General features: G+C 56.8%; 2 protein-coding genes across 3 annotated transcripts; both read right to left on the bottom strand.

Moving 5' to 3' along the window:
- Nucleotides 1-39: 39 nt before the first annotated feature.
- PPP1R27 (protein phosphatase 1 regulatory subunit 27) lies at nucleotides 40-1360 on the bottom strand. The gene is made up of 3 exons (XM_060133320.1): nucleotides 901-1360; nucleotides 671-821; nucleotides 40-386 (listed from the first exon to the last, which is right to left on the bottom strand). The coding sequence occupies exons 1-3, from the start codon at nucleotides 1343-1345 to the stop codon at nucleotides 263-265; spliced, it is 720 nt and encodes a 239-aa protein (XP_059989303.1). The 5' UTR covers nucleotides 1346-1360; the 3' UTR covers nucleotides 40-262.
- A 4461-nt stretch (nucleotides 1361-5821) lies between these two features.
- On the bottom strand, nucleotides 5822-16790 carry P4HB (prolyl 4-hydroxylase subunit beta). 2 transcript variants are annotated; one of them, XM_060135313.1, is made up of 11 exons: nucleotides 16580-16790; nucleotides 15337-15543; nucleotides 13090-13223; nucleotides 12818-12955; nucleotides 8894-8998; nucleotides 8571-8696; nucleotides 8190-8390; nucleotides 7925-8045; nucleotides 7659-7840; nucleotides 7345-7560; nucleotides 5822-6717 (listed from the first exon to the last, which is right to left on the bottom strand). In XM_060135313.1, exons 1-10 carry the CDS (start codon nucleotides 16728-16730, stop codon nucleotides 7384-7386), a joined length of 1542 nt encoding a protein of 513 aa, XP_059991296.1. In that variant the 5' UTR covers nucleotides 16731-16790; the 3' UTR covers nucleotides 5822-6717; nucleotides 7345-7383. The 2 variants fall into 2 exon arrangements, with proteins under 2 accessions (XP_059991296.1, XP_059991297.1); XM_060135314.1 differs by having other exon boundaries at nucleotides 7474-7560.
- Between the last annotated feature and the right edge of the window lie 771 nt (nucleotides 16791-17561).

The raw sequence follows: 17561 nt of genomic DNA, 5'->3' as shown, positions 1-17561 counted from the left end.
GACGGACCGGTCCCCAGTAATCAGGCCATCACCACGGGCTTGGGAATCAGGTTTATTGAAAAAGTAGAAAGTGTCGCAATAAAAAATTCACCTGGAGGAAAAGCCAGGCCGGGGTCGGGGGGCGAGGGTTGTGCCCAAGTATGGGGTCCTGGCCAGCCTGGGCGGCCCCCAGCCCGGCTGGTGGGGCACTCCTGGCACTTGGGGGAGGTGGGCACCTGACGTCTCCAGGGAAGGCTAGAGCCCTAGGAGGGCGGGGCTGGGCTCAGTCCATCTTAGTCCCTTTGAATAACTCCACCAAGTCCTTGAAGTCAGGGTCAATGAGGTCCGAGGGCAGATCACCATCGTCGTTGGCTGCTTCTCTGTCTGCCCCCAGGGAAATGAGGTACCTGGGTGCAAAGGGCATCCCTGGTTGAGGAAGGGAGGTGGCCTGCAGGATGCTCACCCCTGCCCCAGGGTAGCAGGCTGGGGTTCTGAGGTCCACCTGTTTTTTATTCTTCCAGGTGAGGTGAGGAGGAAGAAACCAGACCCTTTGGAAACTACGGCTGACTTTTGCAGTTTTCTCTTGGGAGGGCAACAGGGCAGAAATGAGATTCCAGAAGCCCTTAGGGTTCTTAGCTACATCAGCAGGGCCACCTTTTGGGGGACCACATCCTGGAAGCCACCCTCTCACCTGGCTATGTCAGGGTACCCATCGCTGCAAGCGATGTGCAGGGGTGTCCAGCCTGTCTCATCTCGCTGATGAATGTCCGCCCCGTATTTGACTAGCAGCTTCACGCACTCCAGGTTTCCAGAAAGCACTGCTTCGTGAAGGGCAGCCAGACCTGAACAGGACAGGAGGGGTCAAGGCTCAGGCCTTCCCCTGCCGCCCCAGAGACCCTCACTGGCCCCACAGGCACTCACCTGAGGGGTGGATGGTGTCCAGGGCGACTTTCCGAGCCCGGATGAAGCGCCCCACCTGCTCCAGGTCGCCCTGGCGGATGTGGTCCAAGAACAGGACATCGTTAGGGAAGCGCACACTGCGTTCAGCCAGTAGCCTCCGGCGCCGCTGCCTCGGGCTGTAGCGGGCATAGCGGACTGTTCTGCTGGGCATCCTGGCAGCTATGGTGTGGGCCACCCCTGTGGGGACCCTACTGCTTGGGGGAGGAAGGTGCCCAGACCAGAGTGGCGTGCAGGCTCTTCCGGCCGATGATGATCTCCAGCACAGCCACCTCAGTGCTCTCCGTGCTCCCGCTGGCCAGGGCACCTCCTGCTTATATAGGGCCCGCAGAGCTATATAAAGCTGCGCAGTCATGCTTACACCCCAGGGGCTGAAACTGAGCCGCTCCAGCCGTGCCCTCAGGATCATGTTTAGTGGTTCATCTTTCAACCCACCTGTCACTGTTCCTGGCCAAAGGGGTCAGATCCTTTCTGGCCACTGCTCCCTGCCCCTCAGCTGGACCTCGAAGGTGCCTGACAGAGGGCAGGAGAGGCGCTAGAAGGGCAGGGCCCATAAGGAAGGCAAACAGGTACCAAGGTCAGGGTCTCCTACAGTCCCGGGAACTTGGGGAGAAGGGCATGATGTGTGGTGAGCACAGCTGCCTCTGCCTCCTGGGAAGGCAAGGGGGCCACCCACACCTGAGGAAGCACAGGACAGGGTCCTGCTGTGGAGAAGGCGGCCCATCCCTACTCATCTCCCTGTCACTTATCACCTTCCATCATGGCTCGTATCACTCTCAGGGCAGTTTTCCCAAAATGTGGGCTTCAGTGGCACTGCCCTGCTTGGAAATCTCCCAGATTAGAATCTAAATGCCTCAGCTCCCACTCAACCCATCCGACCTTACTTTGGGACCCCCCACCAGCCCCCTCCACCCCCAGGTCCTCATTCCCCTCCTTCCCATTCCCCTATATTCCTCCTGGTTCCAGGCTCCTGCTGCTTCCTGCCAAGAACACAGGTGCTCACACTCAACATGGTATCTAGTCTGCTACCCAAGGACCGTGACGCCATAGCTGTCACATCCTGGGCGGTGTGTGCCCTCTGCACCTGACCTAGAGCATACTTACCTGTAGGAGTACAACCAGCGGAATTGTGAGATATCCCAGCAGGCTGGGCCAGCACTGGCTGCCTTCAGTGCGGCGGCCGAGGTCCGAGGTGGGGCTCAGGCTTCAGTGCGAGACAAGAGCCAATGGATGGACGCGCACAGGAGACACGCCCTGGGAGCAGAGCTGGGCCTGTGGGGTCCACACAGTCCCCGCAGCATCTGAAGCTGGCCATATTGCTCTTCCAGGGCTGCTGTAATGAAGTACCAGACTGGGGGTCTCAAACAATAGTTCTGGAGATCAAGATCAAGCTGCCGGCAGGGCTGTTTCCTTCCCAGGGAGAATCTGCTCCAGGCCCATCTCCTGGCTTCTGGTGGCAAGTCGTTGACGTTCACTGGCCTGTAGACGTATCACCCATCTCCACCTTCGTGTTCACATGGTGCTGTCCCTGAGTAGGTGTCTGTGTCCAAATTTCCCCTTTTAATAAGGAGATCAGCCATTGGATTAGGGCCCATGCTACTCTAGTATGACCTCATCTTAAGCAATCATATCTGCAACAACTCCACTTCCAAATAAGGTCACACGCTGGGGTATTGGGGGTTAACACTTCAAAACATGAATATTGGGGTGGGGTGCGGTTCAGCCCCTAACGTTGGCAAGATCTTCCGGGCAGTCACTGAAGGCCTGGATGCTGACAGAACCACGGATAGCCAGCGCTCTGTATGGGGGGGCAGGGACTTGGGCACCGGAAGTCCTTGCATCACCAGGCTGATCTTGATCCAACAAAATCAAATCAACAAATGCATCAGCACCCTAGGTGCAAAGCCTTGGGCCAAATGCTGCTGAGGATAGGCCACTGCCCACGGTGGGCTCCCTGCCCTGACAGGGTTTGTCTGCCTGCCTTGTTGCCACTAATGTTACATGGGAAACTCCACCTGACTCAGGCCCTGCAGGGGCCCGGAGGGAGGGGTGGTTCCCGGCGTTCCTGCATTTCAGGCTCAGAGTACGATGCTGGGTGGCCCTAACTCTTGGTCACTTGGGAGGAACTGGGTACAGTTTCTTCCGGCTTGTTTACACGAAGCCCAGAGACAAAGTCCTATGCTGTACACAGAGACAGAACTTTCCTTTGATGTGAAGATTGCCTTTTCTGATGTTGTGGAAAGTTCTGTCTGCCTGCCCTGCTCAGAGGATCAAATGAAAGAACTCCGATGAAGCTGCCACCAACAGCATGTTTTTTCCCACCAGTGACAGGCCTTAGGCCAGGCAGGGCAAACCATCAGGGTGGGTCTCTTGGCGACCCCAAGAGCGACCCTCCCGCTCTATCCTGCTAGAGGCAAGCTGAGAGAGCTCAGGATCTCGGCTTTGGGGTTTCTGTTTGGATGTCTGGATCCAAGAAGGGACAGATGCCTGAAAGTCATTCTGTTCAGGACATGGGCAGCACATCCTCAAAGCCATGGACACGGCCTACAGCAACTCACTCAGAAGCCTTTCGGCAGAAGCCAGCCATGAGCAGTCTAACCTGCTCTTCACACAACCACACCAGCACCAAACCTGTATTTACACAGCTTTGCCCCTGAGCCTCTGCCCGTGTGAACTTCTCAAGTGACCTGGTTTGCACAACTTTCAGGTTCTGCCTTCTGGAGAACTAAAGCAAGTGAAACATTCAGGGCAAAACTCTTACTTTGAAAAGTCCAAGGAAACTCAACTAGCAAAGCTTTGCATCTAGCAGAAAACAAGCCAGGGGCCTGGAGGGGAGTCTGTGCAGGGCCCACTCAGCTGCCTCCTGGCAGGTGCAGAAGCCAGACCTCGAGGGTCCAGTATACAGGCCCAGCAGTTGCTTTTTAGTTCCAGGCCAATAGCTTCCTACCAGCTGGACAGAGGAAGAGAGAGATTGGGACACCCCAGGCTGTTAAGCCTTGACTGCCTACCCCATAGCCTGCAAAGTTACTTCGCTAATCCACCAGCGTTGCCGGGTTTGGGACTCCAACCACCATGTCCCAGCAAACCCAGACCCAGGAATGTGCTAATCAGCTGCCTGGGCAAAAGGGGAAAGGTATCGGTGACTCACTCCCCCTCCCAGGAGCACATGACGGCCCTGTTCTGGGCAGCGACACCTGGTCCCAAGCTTTCTATGCAGAGGGCCAGGCTCCACACAGCTGGTCTGCAGGGTCACCCACGCCTGTCATGGGGCATAGCCCACCCCTTGCAGCTGTGACTCCTGACAGCCCTGCTCTCAGCCCACCCTGGGTTCCCTCCTCTGGAAACCACACGCATAACCCTGGGGAACCCGCTCACGTTTAGGAGGGCAGAGCTAACATCTCCCCAGCGATCTCCCACAGAAGCTCCAAGTGCCCGAGCTCACTCTTTCACGGATACACATCTCATTGTGTCAGCACAGCCGAGGCACAACACACACAGACCCTGGAGCAGCCCTGGCACAGACCACCTGAGAACCAGGGAAGGGAGTCCGGCCATGGGCTGAGCTGGGGAGCGGTACCTGGATGCCAGAGCGTGTGGACAAGCCGGGGCTTGGTTGGTGCTGCCAAGGGTGCTAACACCAGGTTCTCCCTGGACACCAGCTGTGTACCACACGCCCAGGTGAGAGGCAGGAGCAGTCCTGGGGTTTGTGAGGGCAAGAGCAGACACCTGGGCCTCTGGCTGGAGCGTAGCTGCGGTCATGGGGGAAATGACACACCCACCTCCCCATGGGCCGAGACCACAAAGGGAACCACATTCACCGCAAGTCTCATGGTCACGTCTGCTGGAACTGCCTCTGCCACCTCCAAGGTCCCAGCAGCATCAGAACTGGGGGCTGGGAATCAGGAAATGCATGCACACTTCCTACGCCAGGCAGCAAGTTGGAGGGACCGCTGGAGCACGTGGAGCGACAGGCCGGGCTCCTCGGAGACCTAGCCACATTTAGTCTGTCCTTGACCTCCCTAAGTGGACTGGATCTCCACCTGTTCCCTCCAATAACGTCATCAACAGCCCTGCTGTCCTACCTGTGGCTACAGATGTGTGCACAGAGCAACAGACGGGAAGCCCCGGGCTGGGCAGGGCTGTTCTGGCCGGGGGACAGACACCCATCTGAGCCCGGCTGGCCCCCTGTGGGTCTCCCACTCAGAGCTCTCCTCAAGGCCCAAGAGGTGTCACCAATCCACGCTCAGGTGCCATCAGCCCAACACTGCAGCCAGGCTGGCAGCTTTTGAGTTTGTGGGGAAAAAAAATCAATCGAGATACTCTTCCCTATGTAAACTATGAGTAAGCAGAGGTTCTAGAAGTCAAATTACATCTTAAAAATAGAGATTTGCAACCTTAACTCCAGATTCTTTTCTACATGAAGGTTTGGTGATGAGCACAGCATTCTTCAAGTCTGAATGCCCCTGATTTCTCATCAGAAGCTGCAGTGGTTCCAGACAGCGGTGGGGAGGGGCCGCTCCCCACCTGAGGGTTAAGGTTAGAGCCACGCGTCCCTCACCATCACGTCCTGACATGGCACGTGGGGAGAATCCATGTTGTGACCACTGGATGCCCACGGCGGGTAAAGCTGCCGAACTGCGTCACGGGTAAGCCAGCCTGACGGCACAGGAACAGGGCCAAGAGGCAGCCCTCACCCCGTCATGATGGTGACAGCTCCGCACACTGTGCCCACAGGATTTGTGCACGCTTCTGCGTCTCTGCTGCGTTCCAAGAAAGAGATGTCTCAACAAGAGTGGCCCCCACCAAGCCCACCTCCTCTCCCGAGAAACCTGGAATTCCAGCCCCACTCCCCGTGCCTGGAGGTTGTAAGGCAGAGGCAACAACAGGCAGAAAATTTCAACTTTATTTGGCCAATGTGTCCAATTCCAATATTGTGGTAGAAATGCCTGAAGAACTGTCAACATGTGATTCGGCTCAAGCAAGCATCCTTGGCCGTCTCCCAGCCTGGAAACGGAGGATCCTGGTTCTGCCTGGTGCAGGCCTCAGGCCACCCTGGATGTCACAGAGCAACAAGGACCCTGGCTTGGGGAAGGAAGGGGCTGTAGCTGCACCCTCCAGTCATGGGGGCCCCTGTGACAGAAACCTGAAGTCACCATTTAACCAAACGATGCAGGAGCCACGCTCCACCATGGCAACACCGCATGAGGTGAGGGACCTGTCCAGACCGGCCTGGTCCCGCCCCACACAGGGGACAGGAGTCCCAGGGAGGCCTGGCCAAGGTGGAACAGACGCCCTGACTTCCAAAAACATCTAAAAATCCCACAGATGGAATTTTTTTTTAAAGTGATAGTATAAACCTAACAGGAATGAGACATTGCCAGCATGAGATTCCAAAACATTTTAGCGGGCACTCTGGACAGAACCATGTACAAAAAAGTACATCACAATTTAAAAAAAAGGCCCACCAAGATGGGCTGGGCTGGCCTGGAAATAAACCCCTTTCCAAAAGTTGAAAAGCAAAGGAAGACGGGTTTAGATTTACACGTGTGTTAGAGTGAAGTGTGGCTTCAAAAAAGTTCCCTGCATTTCCGATCGACGCTCCCTCTCCGGGAGGGTCTGTGGGCGTCCGGAGGCTGTGCTGCTGGGTGTGCAGCCCACTGGGAGGTGCCGGGTTTGGGTGCCCAGGTCTGGTTTTCTGTGTTACAGTTCATCTTTCACAGCTTTTTGATCATCGTCTTCCTCCAGATCAGGCTCTTCTGCTTCTTCGAGGTCTTCTAGATCCTGGGACGGAGGATGAAAAGGAAGGGAAATGAGAGGTCCAGGCCAAGCTGGCATGCTGAGGCCCCCACACCCATGCCAAGTACGCCAGGGACCAGCTGGCCACTCGGGCACAAGCAGCCAACTTTGGTCTCTGTGAGCAGATGTGCGTATATGTTGGGTGCGCTTCCCGAGGAAAGCGAGGCACGGGGACTTCTGCCCACAAGACAGGGGGGAAGCAGAGCTGGTGCTGTAGCAGCCCAGCCCACGCCATCCAGCAGGTGAGCGCAGGGGCTGCCCCAGCGTGAAGACCAAGCAGGGAACTGCTGGTGTGTAACATCCACCCCTGTAGCCCTGGAGTCCGAAAGGCCAGTGGCAGCCCATGAACCACAGCGGCACAAACGGCCCTGGCGCTCCTCACCTGCCCCCACCCCCCAGCAGGTCTGCCCCCTGGTCCCACATCCCCGCGCTTCCGCTTCCGGGCGGGCCCTGCGGCCTCAGCTGACCATTCCCTTCACCACGCCCACCCTGCCACACCCTCCTGGCCTGGCACTTCTGATGTCCCCTCCACTACCCCCAGGTGACCCTTGCTGATGTGGACAGGCCTGAGCTCACACCCAGCAGAGCACCTCAGCTCGACAGGGAACGTACCAGACGAGCCTGAGAAGATTCCTGAGCAAACACTGGCACCTAAAAACCCTCGCAACACCCCTGTATAGTGCTACCCGGCAGCACTGAGAAAGCATGTCCCATGGGCGGCAGGGTCCGGTGACCACCTACATCATCATCCCTGGCTCCGTCCTGGCCGCCGCTCTCCAGGAACTTCTTAAAACCGTCCAGTGTCCGCTCCCCATTGTAGTCGATGACCTGTGGGGAGGGGAATGAGATGTGGGAAGCGGTCCTACCTGACAGCCCCCCACTGCCCCTGCACACCCTTCCCACCCAGCCCTCGATGGCGGGCGCACCATCCTGTCGGCGCTGGCGGGGAAGAACTTGAGCGTGGGGAAGCTGTGCACTTTCACTGCCTCCACCTCATTGGCTGTGGAGTCCATCTTGGCAATGACGACGTTCTCGTGGTCCTTATACGTCTCTCCCAGCTTATCCCAGATGGGGGCCAGCTGCTTGCAGTGACCGCACCACGGGGCGTCTGAAAGAGAGCCGTTCTGAGTCTTGCTCGGCCGGAAAGTACCCTGCCCCACCGAGCCCTGAGGAGCTGGAGGGCCTCACTTACAGAACTCCACAAAGACGTTCTTTTTCTCATCAAAAGCGACCTCTTCGAAGTTCTTCCCGACGAGCACTTTGACAGGCTGCTTGTCCCAGTCATCAGGCAGCTCCTGGCTCATCAGGTGGGGCTAGAGGGCAGGTAGAGCAGGGTCAGGCATGCGCGGTCACCCAGGGACCCCTCTGCTGCCTAGCTGCTTCCAGAGCCTCAGGAGGAGGTGCGCCCCCAGGATCCTCAGCAGTACCCCCAGCCCACCCCGAGACACGGCCTATACCTTGATCTTGCCCTCCAAGAAGCGGTGGCAGAACTCGGTGATCTTCTCTGCCGTCAGCTCGTCCGACTCTGGCTTGTACTTGGTCATCTCCTCCTCCAGCGTGATGAGGCGCACGGCCGGGCACTCCTCCTTCTTCAGGCCGAAGAACTCCAGGATGCGCTGGTTGTCAGCATGGTCGCTGTCGATGAAGATAAACAGGATCTTGGGGGAGAAAAGGCACGTTGACGGCACTGTAGGACAAGGGCGCCCTCTGCCTCCTTGCTGCCCACTCCCAACAGCTGGGACCCCGAGACTAAACAGGCTGTCCTGAGGCAGGAAGAACACTCTGGACCAGCCTTCAACCTGGGGCCGAGCCGCCTGCAGGCCACCGGGAGTGCTCACCTTGCCCTTGAAGCTCTCGGCAGCTTTTTTGAAGTTGCTCAGCTTTCCCTCGTAGTCGGACACGCTCTTCGGCAGGAACAGCAGGATGTGTGTCTTAATTTCCCCTCCGAAGATCTTCGGGGCTGTCTGTGTTAGAAACGCAAGTTACTTGGTCTGAGTCACAAACCAAACTGTTGACACAGGCTATTCTCTCAATGGCCCCAATGCCACCACAAGCCTGGACAACAGCAGGGGCTCTGCAAGTGGGGGTCCCCACGACCGAACATCATGACCCCCTGAAACCTCCCCCCACCAGGGGCAGGACCAGCAGCACAGAGCCACACCTGCTCAGTGAACTCGATGACCAGGGGTAACTGGTTGTGCTTGATGAAGTCCAGAAGTTTCTCCTTGGTGACCTCCCCCTCAAAGTTGTTCCGGCCTTCATCAAACTGTGGAGAGAGAAAGGTGTGGATGCCGAGGCTCTCCACAAAGCCCCCTATTGCCCCGGCTGGCCCGACCTGGCCAGGAACGCAGTCTGCAGCATTTTCCTGTCTGGGTTTTGAGCACAGTTGGGGGCAGGACCCACGTGCCTCCATCCAAACCAGGTGACGGCTGCAGGGACATAACCTCTGGGCAACCAGGCAACAGTGAGGTCACTAGGAGCGCACGCAGGCTCCCCACGAACACTGGCAGGCAGCCTCCCACGTGCCAGGATGGCAGCAGCTGACCCAGACCCTGCCCCGACATGTTCCTGACAAGCCACGAGAACCCCACGTCCTGGGTGCCAGAGGACTGCCTCATTGCCAAGTCCCTAAAACTGCAGCTCTCCCAGTGCGGGCCTCACCCCTGTGGGTCCAAGGCCCTCCCAGGGTGGATGCAAGGTCAGAGTGATTTTCACAATCATGCTCAGACGGCAGGTGCCTTGTCACCCTTTCCCCCCGGAGTGTGCAGTACGGTGTGACATTACGTCAGACTAAAGGCAAACAGGAGAACCCAGCTGTCTTCTGTTTGGGCAGACATTAGAGACCAGCAGAAATCTAAAATACCACTCTTACCCCTAAGATGTTGTTGTTGGGGAAAAATTAATTTTCACAAAAATATCTTTTTTTTGGCTGCACCATCTAGCTTGTGGGATCTTAGTTCCCCAACCAGAGATTGAACCCAGGCCCTCTGCAGTGAAAGTGCGGATTCCTAACCACTAGACCGCCAGGGAATTCCCCCCAAATGTCATTTTTTTTTTTTCAAAATGTCATTTTTGATAACATGGTAACATTTATTACTGTTACTTCAGAATGAACAAGTTATTTGTTTTTTTTTCCAATTTCTCAGTTCTAACTTCTAACACTTCTAACACAATAAAAATGGATAGGTGTAATACACACACACAAAAGCTCTGGGAACTCCAGTAACCTGTTAAGAGTTTCAAAGTCCTGAGGCCACGAAGGGCGACGGCTGCCGCTGCAGAGCCGTGAGATGCGGCCCTGCTCTGGATGGGGATGGCAGACACAGCTCCTCGTGAGGAAGGCTGAGCTGTGCCTTGGCCTGTCCAGCAGGTCAGTGAGCCTCCCATCACCCCTGTGAACTCAAATGGGACTTGGAGAGAAAAACCACTCACCTTCCTTTCCGGGTCATTTCCCTCTGTGTTTTCCTAAAGTAACTTCCAGAAAAGCAGGTGGCCACTTCCCACTCCCACTGCACTTATGTAGGGCCTGACACATGGCTTGATCACAACACGTGCTGCTAAGTAGGACCACACGGAGGGCCAGGAGCAGGGAGCTGAAGCCTGCTCTGCCTTCCCCACACCCGCAAAGGGAAGGTGCAGAGAAATAGGAAGGAAATGGAGGCGAGAGGCTGGCCTGGCCATGGCTGGGCACCATCAGGCATAAAATGGAGCCCCCAATAGAGGCAAATAGGCCGTCATCTCCTCTCCTCCAAAACTGCCGTGCCTCTGTTGGGACGCAGTCTTCGAGGTAATATTGCCATGTCACACTATGTTCGGTGTCTGCTTTGGTAAAAACCAAACAGCCATGGGCTTCCCTGGTGGCGCAGTGGTTGAGAGTCCGCCTGCCGATGCGGGGCACACGGGTTCGTGCCCCGGTCTGGGAGGATCCCACGTGCCGCGGAGCGGCTGGGCCCGTGAGCCATGGCTGCTGAGCCTGCGCGTCCGGAACCTGTGCTCCGCAACGGGAGAGGCCACAACAGTGAGAGGCCCGCGTATCGCAAAAAAAATTTAAAAAATAAATAAATAAATAAAAAACCAAACAGCCAGCTGCAGGAGGCCTGGGATCCTGGGCAAAGGCCACCCTTCCAGACCACAATGCGAATGCCACGAACAGGCCCCACAGCCACGCTTAAGCCCCCAGCTTCAAAGATGAAAAAGAAAAACAAAGTAAACACCAAACAAAGACACAGGATGGTCAGCTCTCAAACCAGTGGTCCAAGTTCCAACGACCTGGAACCCAGCTGACCTGGGACCCAAGCTGGGAATCTCGGGCTCAAGTTCTGCTGGAGCCCCACCCTCGCCATCCTCTCTCTCAAGTGGCAGCTGGACGTTCCAGGGAGCCCCATCCCGCTCTCGAGGCTGCCCACTGGAAGACCCAGCTAACTCTGAGGAACTAGGCGAACAGCCTGAAGGAAGGGGAACAAGTAACGGCAGAGAATGGGGACCACAGGCCGGGCAGGAATCTGCATCTTCTTCCTCTCATCTGTGGAGCTGTCTGACCCCCCAATACAAAGCCTGTGGGCTCTGCCAGGCTATTCCTCACAGCTGCCCAAGGAAGCCATGCCGTTCCAGCACAGTCACCGGAAGCAAACGAGTGCAAGAGGGTATGCCCGCCCACTGGCACTAGACCTGAGGGGGTCGGCTGTGCCCAGCCTGCGTGAACACCAAAGACTTGAGGCCAAGAACAGATGAGCTACCGTGACTACAGTGTTTGCCGAACAAGGAACAATTGTGCTAACCTTCAAGGACATATGATCACCAAAACCATCGATCCAGTGTGACAAATGCCACTCCAGATCTCAAGGATAATGGAAAAGAACTATGTGGACCAAGCTGATGAAAGGGGATTTGCAAGCTCTACAGGCCTGAGTCTCCCAGTCCCTCACCCAGAACTGCAGGGTGAGCCCAGGACCTGCGTTCCACTCAATTCCATCCAACTCGGCAGGGTTTTTTCCTAATCAGCTGTTAATTACAGTTTCCTGGGCACTTTTGGGAAGACAATCGACTAATTTAGCAATTCTATTCCCTTTAGGGGACATCATGAGGATGTCTACTAAGAAAAGAGAGCATATATAATGCCTTGAGTTCTTTCGAAAAAGGGGCTTCAGACAGAGCTGAAAGCAAGCTGCCCCAGAACCCTGTGCAGCTGGGAGGCCCCGCCCCATGCTCCCCACCCCCAGGCGCTGGAGGCTCAGCGGTGCCCCACCAGAAGTGCACACACAGTGGGGGGTCAGCCCCCCAAACACTGCGTCCTTTCTGACCACTCGATTTACAACTTTGCTGTAACACTACTTCTAACTACCTTCTAACCCTGGGGACAAAACAGGACAGGAGTCAAAGGCCCAGCCCCACCCCCACAGCCTTCCCTCCTCCACTCAGCACCCAGTCCAGGGACAGCTGTGTCCCAAGAGCATGGGTGCTCAGCCACTGTCTGCTGGCTAAGATAAAAGAGAGACCCCCATCGCCGACTCAGGTAATGCCTGCACACACCCATCTCAGCTGTGTCCTAGCAAGAGCGCAGAGCGGTTAAAAGACACACGGAAGGAATAACAGACATGGGGCTGGGAGAGCCTGGAGGAGCCCGAGGGAGCCCTGGGGCCAGGCTCTACCAACAGGGTGGGAACACATGCCACTAATACTCCAGAGTGGAAACAAACAGTGACAGCTGCACAACATCGCAAATGTAATTAATGCCGCTGAACCCTATACTTAAAAGTGGTTAAAATGCCAAACTTTGGTACAGGTATCACCACAGCTTTCCTTGAACAAGCTAACACTCCGAAGCCGCCTGGCTTCCATAGAACACTGCACCGGGGCCACCACAGAAGCTGGAACAAAGGGCCCACAGCTGAAGGGCTGAAGGCCACTGTTTAAGAGGCTCCTACAACCTGACGTTGCAAAATGGGCCCTGATAACAGGTGGGCCTCAGTCCAGCAGCCAGCGCCGCCCGGGCAAGGTCCTCGAAGGCAACACCAGCCCTGCAGCACAGCACCGCAACTACCCACTGTGGGGGGCGGGAGGGGGACGCTGCCCGAGGGCCACTCACCTTCTTAAAGAGGACAACCCCGTCCTTGTCCAGCTGGTATTTGGAGAACATGTCACTGTTGGATGTGATCCCGAAGGGGATGTCATCGGTGGCTTCTGCTGCCAGTAAGAACTGCTTGGCAGACTCCGACTCCACGTCCTGGAGAGGAGAAACAGAGGTGGCTGCCACCACAACACTGAGAACCCCTGCCCTGGTCAGCAACAGGGCAGACTGTGGTGCCCAGGCCACAGCAGGAGGAAGGAAGACCCAGGATGAAGTTCCAAAGCCTCTACCTTAAAGAAGCCGATGACTGCCACCTCGCTGGACTCCACCAAGGCCTCCGCGGCAGCCCCGTCAGACAGCGTGCTGGCAGCAGGACCTGTGCGCTTCTTCAGCCAGTTCACGATATCGTCGGCTTCTCTGCCAGCTGCACCCAAACACATGCAGGGTCCACTTGAAACCAGGGGTGCGCCCACCCTCCCCGCCCATCCTCATCCGACCTCTCTGCCAAAACCAGAGCAAAACATCCTCTTGCCACAGAAAAGGCATCTTGTCTACATACCTGCCCAAATTCCAGGGCTGAAAAGGATTTTCTGAGTATATGGGAGACTGTGGTTGTGTTTAAAGGAGGAAAAGGCAGTGGTTACCTCTGGATAATAGATTACAAGTCATTTTTTTCCACTAATACCTTTGCATCTTGTAAATTTTCCTTGACATTTAAATTCATTAAACACATGTGCACTTTCCCCCCAGTGGTCTCACACTAGGCTTCATCTTAATCAGAGATGTGGTAGGATTGGAAGAAAGGGCTGGTTAGCAAGTCAGCCTCAAGGCCAGCTTTCCCCTGCGAAAGCGGGCTGGGCTCTACCACCTCGTGCGCCAAGGTTGGTCAGGTGTCCTCGCCCCACATGCCTCCTGGACTGACAGGAGGAAGAGATCAGCCCATGCACACCACCCAAGCAGATAAAACGAAAAGGAAGAAAACTGCTCCTCCTGAGACTGAGGCTAGTTACCCTTTTTCCCCTCATAGGGTGCAACTACCTGGTCCAACCTGGAAAGGGCTGCCAAATCTCATGTTTAAAAGAACTCTGTCTTAGGGACTTCCCTGGTGGTCCAATGGGTAAGACTCCACGCTCCCAACGCAGGGGGCCCGAGTTCGATCCCGGGTCAGGGAACTGGTTCCCGCATGCCGCAACTAAGACCCGGCACAGCCAAAATAGATAAATAAAATATTTTTAAAAAAATAGCTTTAGGGGGCTTCCCTGGTGGCACAGTGGTTGAGGGTCCGCCTGCCAATGCAGGGGACGCGGGTTCATGCCCCGATCCGGGAAGATCCCACATGCCGCGGAGCGGTTGGGCCCGTGAGCCATGGCCGCTGAGCCTGCGCGTCCGGAGCCTGTGCTCCGTAACGGGAGAGGCCACAACAGTGAGAGGTCCGCGTACCGCCAAAAAAAAAAAAAAAAAATAGCTTTAGGACTTCCCTGGTGGCACAGTGGTTAAGAATCTGCCTGCCGATGCAGGGGACACGGGTTTGATCCCTGGTCTGGGAAGATCCCACATGCCGTGGAGCCACTAAGCCCACAAGCCACAACTACTAAAGCCTGCGTGCCTACAGCCCGTGCTCCGCAACAAGAGAAGCCATCACAATGAGAAGCCTGTGCACCGCAACGAAGAGTAGCCCCCGCTTGCTGCAACTAGAGAAAGCCCGCGCACAGCAACGAAGACCCAACACAGCCACAAATAGATAAGTATTTTAAAAAAAGAAACAAAACACTTAAGATAAATTTTTAAAAAATAGCTTAAAAAAAAAAGCATTCTGCAGAGAATAAGTGAAAGCTGCGCTATCAGTTACAGGTGGAGTCAGGAAGAGTTGTCTCATCTACAAAGCCTTAGTGTTAGTGACGGGATCATGGTAACTCTGCATAAGGCACTTCCATTCCAAAAGTGAACATAAGTAAAAGTGGGAGCAATGAAACAGCAGCCTACTGAGAAGACCAGAGCTGCTGACATCAGAACTAACAAGATGTGCCGCTCTAAAGGATTCTAGCAGATAAGCCACAGAACCTGTTTTACAGACAAAGATTCTCCGCTGTCACTGGTACCGACCAGGCTACACAGGGGAGGCGGCCGAGCAGCGACTGAGGGCCTGTGCCGCAGACGAAGCCAGGCACGGATTCAAGCTCTGCCACGACCGGCACGAGCCCCAGACCGGTACCCACGGATCTCCGCTTGCCCCTCTTCTGTGAAAGGCCCTTGCTCCCGCCTTGGTGGCAGGCACACCAGAGAGCCAGCAAAGGCGGACGTGTTGCTCCATTTGCTCAGCCTCCCCCCACTTGCTGGTCACCTTAGGACAAGCCTCAGCCTACTAGCCACCCTCCTGGGATGACCCTCTCCACTTGAGAGGTTCAGGAATGAGAGAATGTTCCTCACACAACCCTCAGAGTCTGAACTAGACCTAGAATGGGTTCAAGAATGGGTTCTCCTCCACGCCTCTTATCTTCAAGAACTGCAGGCAATGAAAGGACGTGCCGCGGTCACACCTGTGTACTCTTTGGGGGACGCCGTGTCTCCGTTCTTGAAGAATTTGATGGTAGGGTAGCCACGGACGCCATACTGCTGGGCCAAGTCAGACTCTTCAGTAGCATCCACCTTGGCCAGTCTGATCTCAGAACCTTCTGCCTTCAGCTTCCCAGCTGCTTTGGCATACTCCGGGGCCAGAGCCTTGCAGTGGCCACACCATGGGGCATCTGGGAGAGAAAGCAAGACCTAGAAGGCAGCACCAACCCACTCCACTGCCTCCCCTCCCTTCTCCTTTGCTACTTCCCTCCATAAAATCCTTATCTTTGAACCAAGATAACCCCTCTGAACCCACAGGTTGAGCTGATAGCTTGGTTCTCTTGGGCAATATCCGATAGAGGCCGTGAATGACAAACCACCAGCCCCACTCTGCTTTGTCTTCAATGATTAGCAACTTCCTACTACCTGCAGGCGATCCCCGGAATTTCCCTTTAGGAACCAAAGAAGTTAGGCACACGGTGAGACTAATCATGAGTACAAGACTCACATCTAACACGAGTTGTTTAGACTCTCTCTGAACTCAGGTTAGCAGCTGTCTTAGGCCTAAGATTTCCCTCTGAAACAGTCAGGGCTCAAACACTTATGGACACAAAGGTTTTGGATTCTGGTTGGCAACACTGTTAATCAGAAGACAGCTGTTCCTGGTGGAAGGTGGTGTGGGCAGGGGCAGTGTTTTCTGGGAACTGGTCCAGGCAAGCAATTAGGGGACTGGACCCTGCGTGGTCCTTCGTAGTTGTAGCAGCTTACACAGTCGACCCTGTTTTACTTAGGCTATCCAAGACATCCTGCCATGTGGACCTCAGGCATAAAAGCACATTCAAGCTGTCTGCCCTTGGTCACCCTCAGGGTCCAGCTGGGCAGGAGGGATGCCCCCAAGACACGGGCAGCGCACGGACGCTGACAGGTCTGTGGGCTGTTTCCGCTTAAGGATGTGCCTCTCCAGGGGCTAGGAGTCAGCGCATCCATGGGGTGGCCGGAAAGCTGACAGCCCTTTAGACCCCCAACCCACCCCTGGCGGGGCCGGGGGAGGGAGGGTGGGGAGGGGCGCCCAGGACCCCTGCGCCCCCCCACCCTTCAGCCCCCCTCCGTCCCTCTGTCCCCCCGGTGCTCCTGCACCCCTGGCCCCTCCTCTGTCCCCACTCCGTCCCCACGCCGCGGTGACGGCGAGGGCCGGCCCGGACGGACGGACAAGCGGGCGGCACTCACAGAACTCCACCAGCAGGTACTTGTGGGCCGCCAGCGCCTCGTCGAAGTTGCCCTTATGGAGCACCAGGACGTGGTCCTCCTCGTCGGGGGCGCCGGCGCCCGCGCGGACTAGCGCGGCCAGGGCCAGGCAGAGCAGAGCACGGTGTAGCATGTCGAAATGATCTCCGCGCTCCTGTTGGCGCCGCCAGGACAGCAGGCCACAAGAGCGCGCACTGCCCGCCCCGCCCTTATAACTCAGGCCGCAGAGCGCGCGCCCGCCCGCGCCCACCTCCGATTGGCCGGTGGGCTGCGGGGCCCGCCTCCGCCGCTCTCGCATTGGGCGTCCACACTGGCCACGGCCCCGGATTCGGAATCGCTACGGGCACCTCCCTCGCCCTCGCCCAGGATTGGCCAAGGAGCTCGCGCTCGCACTCTTTCCCGGCCTCTCATTGGTTCCTGACGGAGAACTTTCTCTCCCTGGCCTTGTGACTGGTGGCTTTCTCCTACACCTTCAGCGGGTCTGGAATGGCTGCTACCTTCGGGGGCCTGGGCTCTGCGACTCCTGATTGGCCGAGATATGCGCGCACCCCGCGCGATCCTTCGTCGAACGTGGCAATGGGGCGGAGTCCCCAGCTGAGGGGCGGAGCCGCGCTTGCGCCTCCGAAACCCCTCGTGTTGCTTTCTGACTGGACCGCGTATCCCCAATTGACACCGCCCCCCAGCTCTGCAGACTGGAAACTGAGCTGACGCGCTTCCGGCGCGCGTGAGGCCCGTGCGGCCCCTGCAGTGGCGGGGCTCCGGTTCGGGCGTCGCCCCGGGGGCCTCAGCGGGCGGCTCGGGCGCTCCAGGTGGCGGCGTAGCGAGGCGCAGGGGCAGCGCGCGGGGGGCGCGGGGAGGACCGAGGCAGGACGCGATGGGGCCGGCAAGACTCGGCTCGGCCCGGAATGGGGCCGCTTGCCTTGGTGAGAGGGTCAGGGCCGGCACCGTCTCCTGCGGCACCTTC

Source organism: Lagenorhynchus albirostris, chromosome 20 (assembly GCF_949774975.1).
Source record: "Lagenorhynchus albirostris chromosome 20, mLagAlb1.1, whole genome shotgun sequence".
Taxonomy (NCBI): domain Eukaryota; kingdom Metazoa; phylum Chordata; class Mammalia; order Artiodactyla; family Delphinidae; genus Lagenorhynchus; species Lagenorhynchus albirostris.
This window is presented reverse-complemented; position numbering and strand designations above follow the sequence as displayed.

Bases quoted from the DNA above. Each gene is read 5' to 3' on its own strand.
- PPP1R27 (XM_060133320.1), bottom strand. From the start codon at position 1,345: ATGATCCTGAGGGCACGGCTGGAGCGGCTCAGTTTCAGCCCCTGGGGT. The intron at 822-900 runs GTGAGTGCCTGT...TGTCCTGTTCAG, and splicing joins GGACACCATCCACCCCTCAG to GTCTGGCTGCCCTTCACGAA. The intron at 387-670 runs GTGAGAGGGTGG...CTTTGCACCCAG, and splicing joins GGGTACCCTGACATAGCCAG to GTACCTCATTTCCCTGGGGG.
- P4HB (XM_060135313.1), bottom strand. From the start codon at position 16,730: ATGCTACACCGTGCTCTGCTCTGCCTGGCCCTGGCCGCGCTAGTCCGC. The intron at 8,391-8,570 runs GTGAGCACTCCC...TTCTCCCCCAAG, and splicing joins CCGAGAGCTTCAAGGGCAAG to ATCCTGTTTATCTTCATCGA. The intron at 7,561-7,658 runs GTGCGCCCGCCA...CCCTCCCCACAG, and splicing joins CCGCCAGCGCCGACAGGATG to GTCATCGACTACAATGGGGA.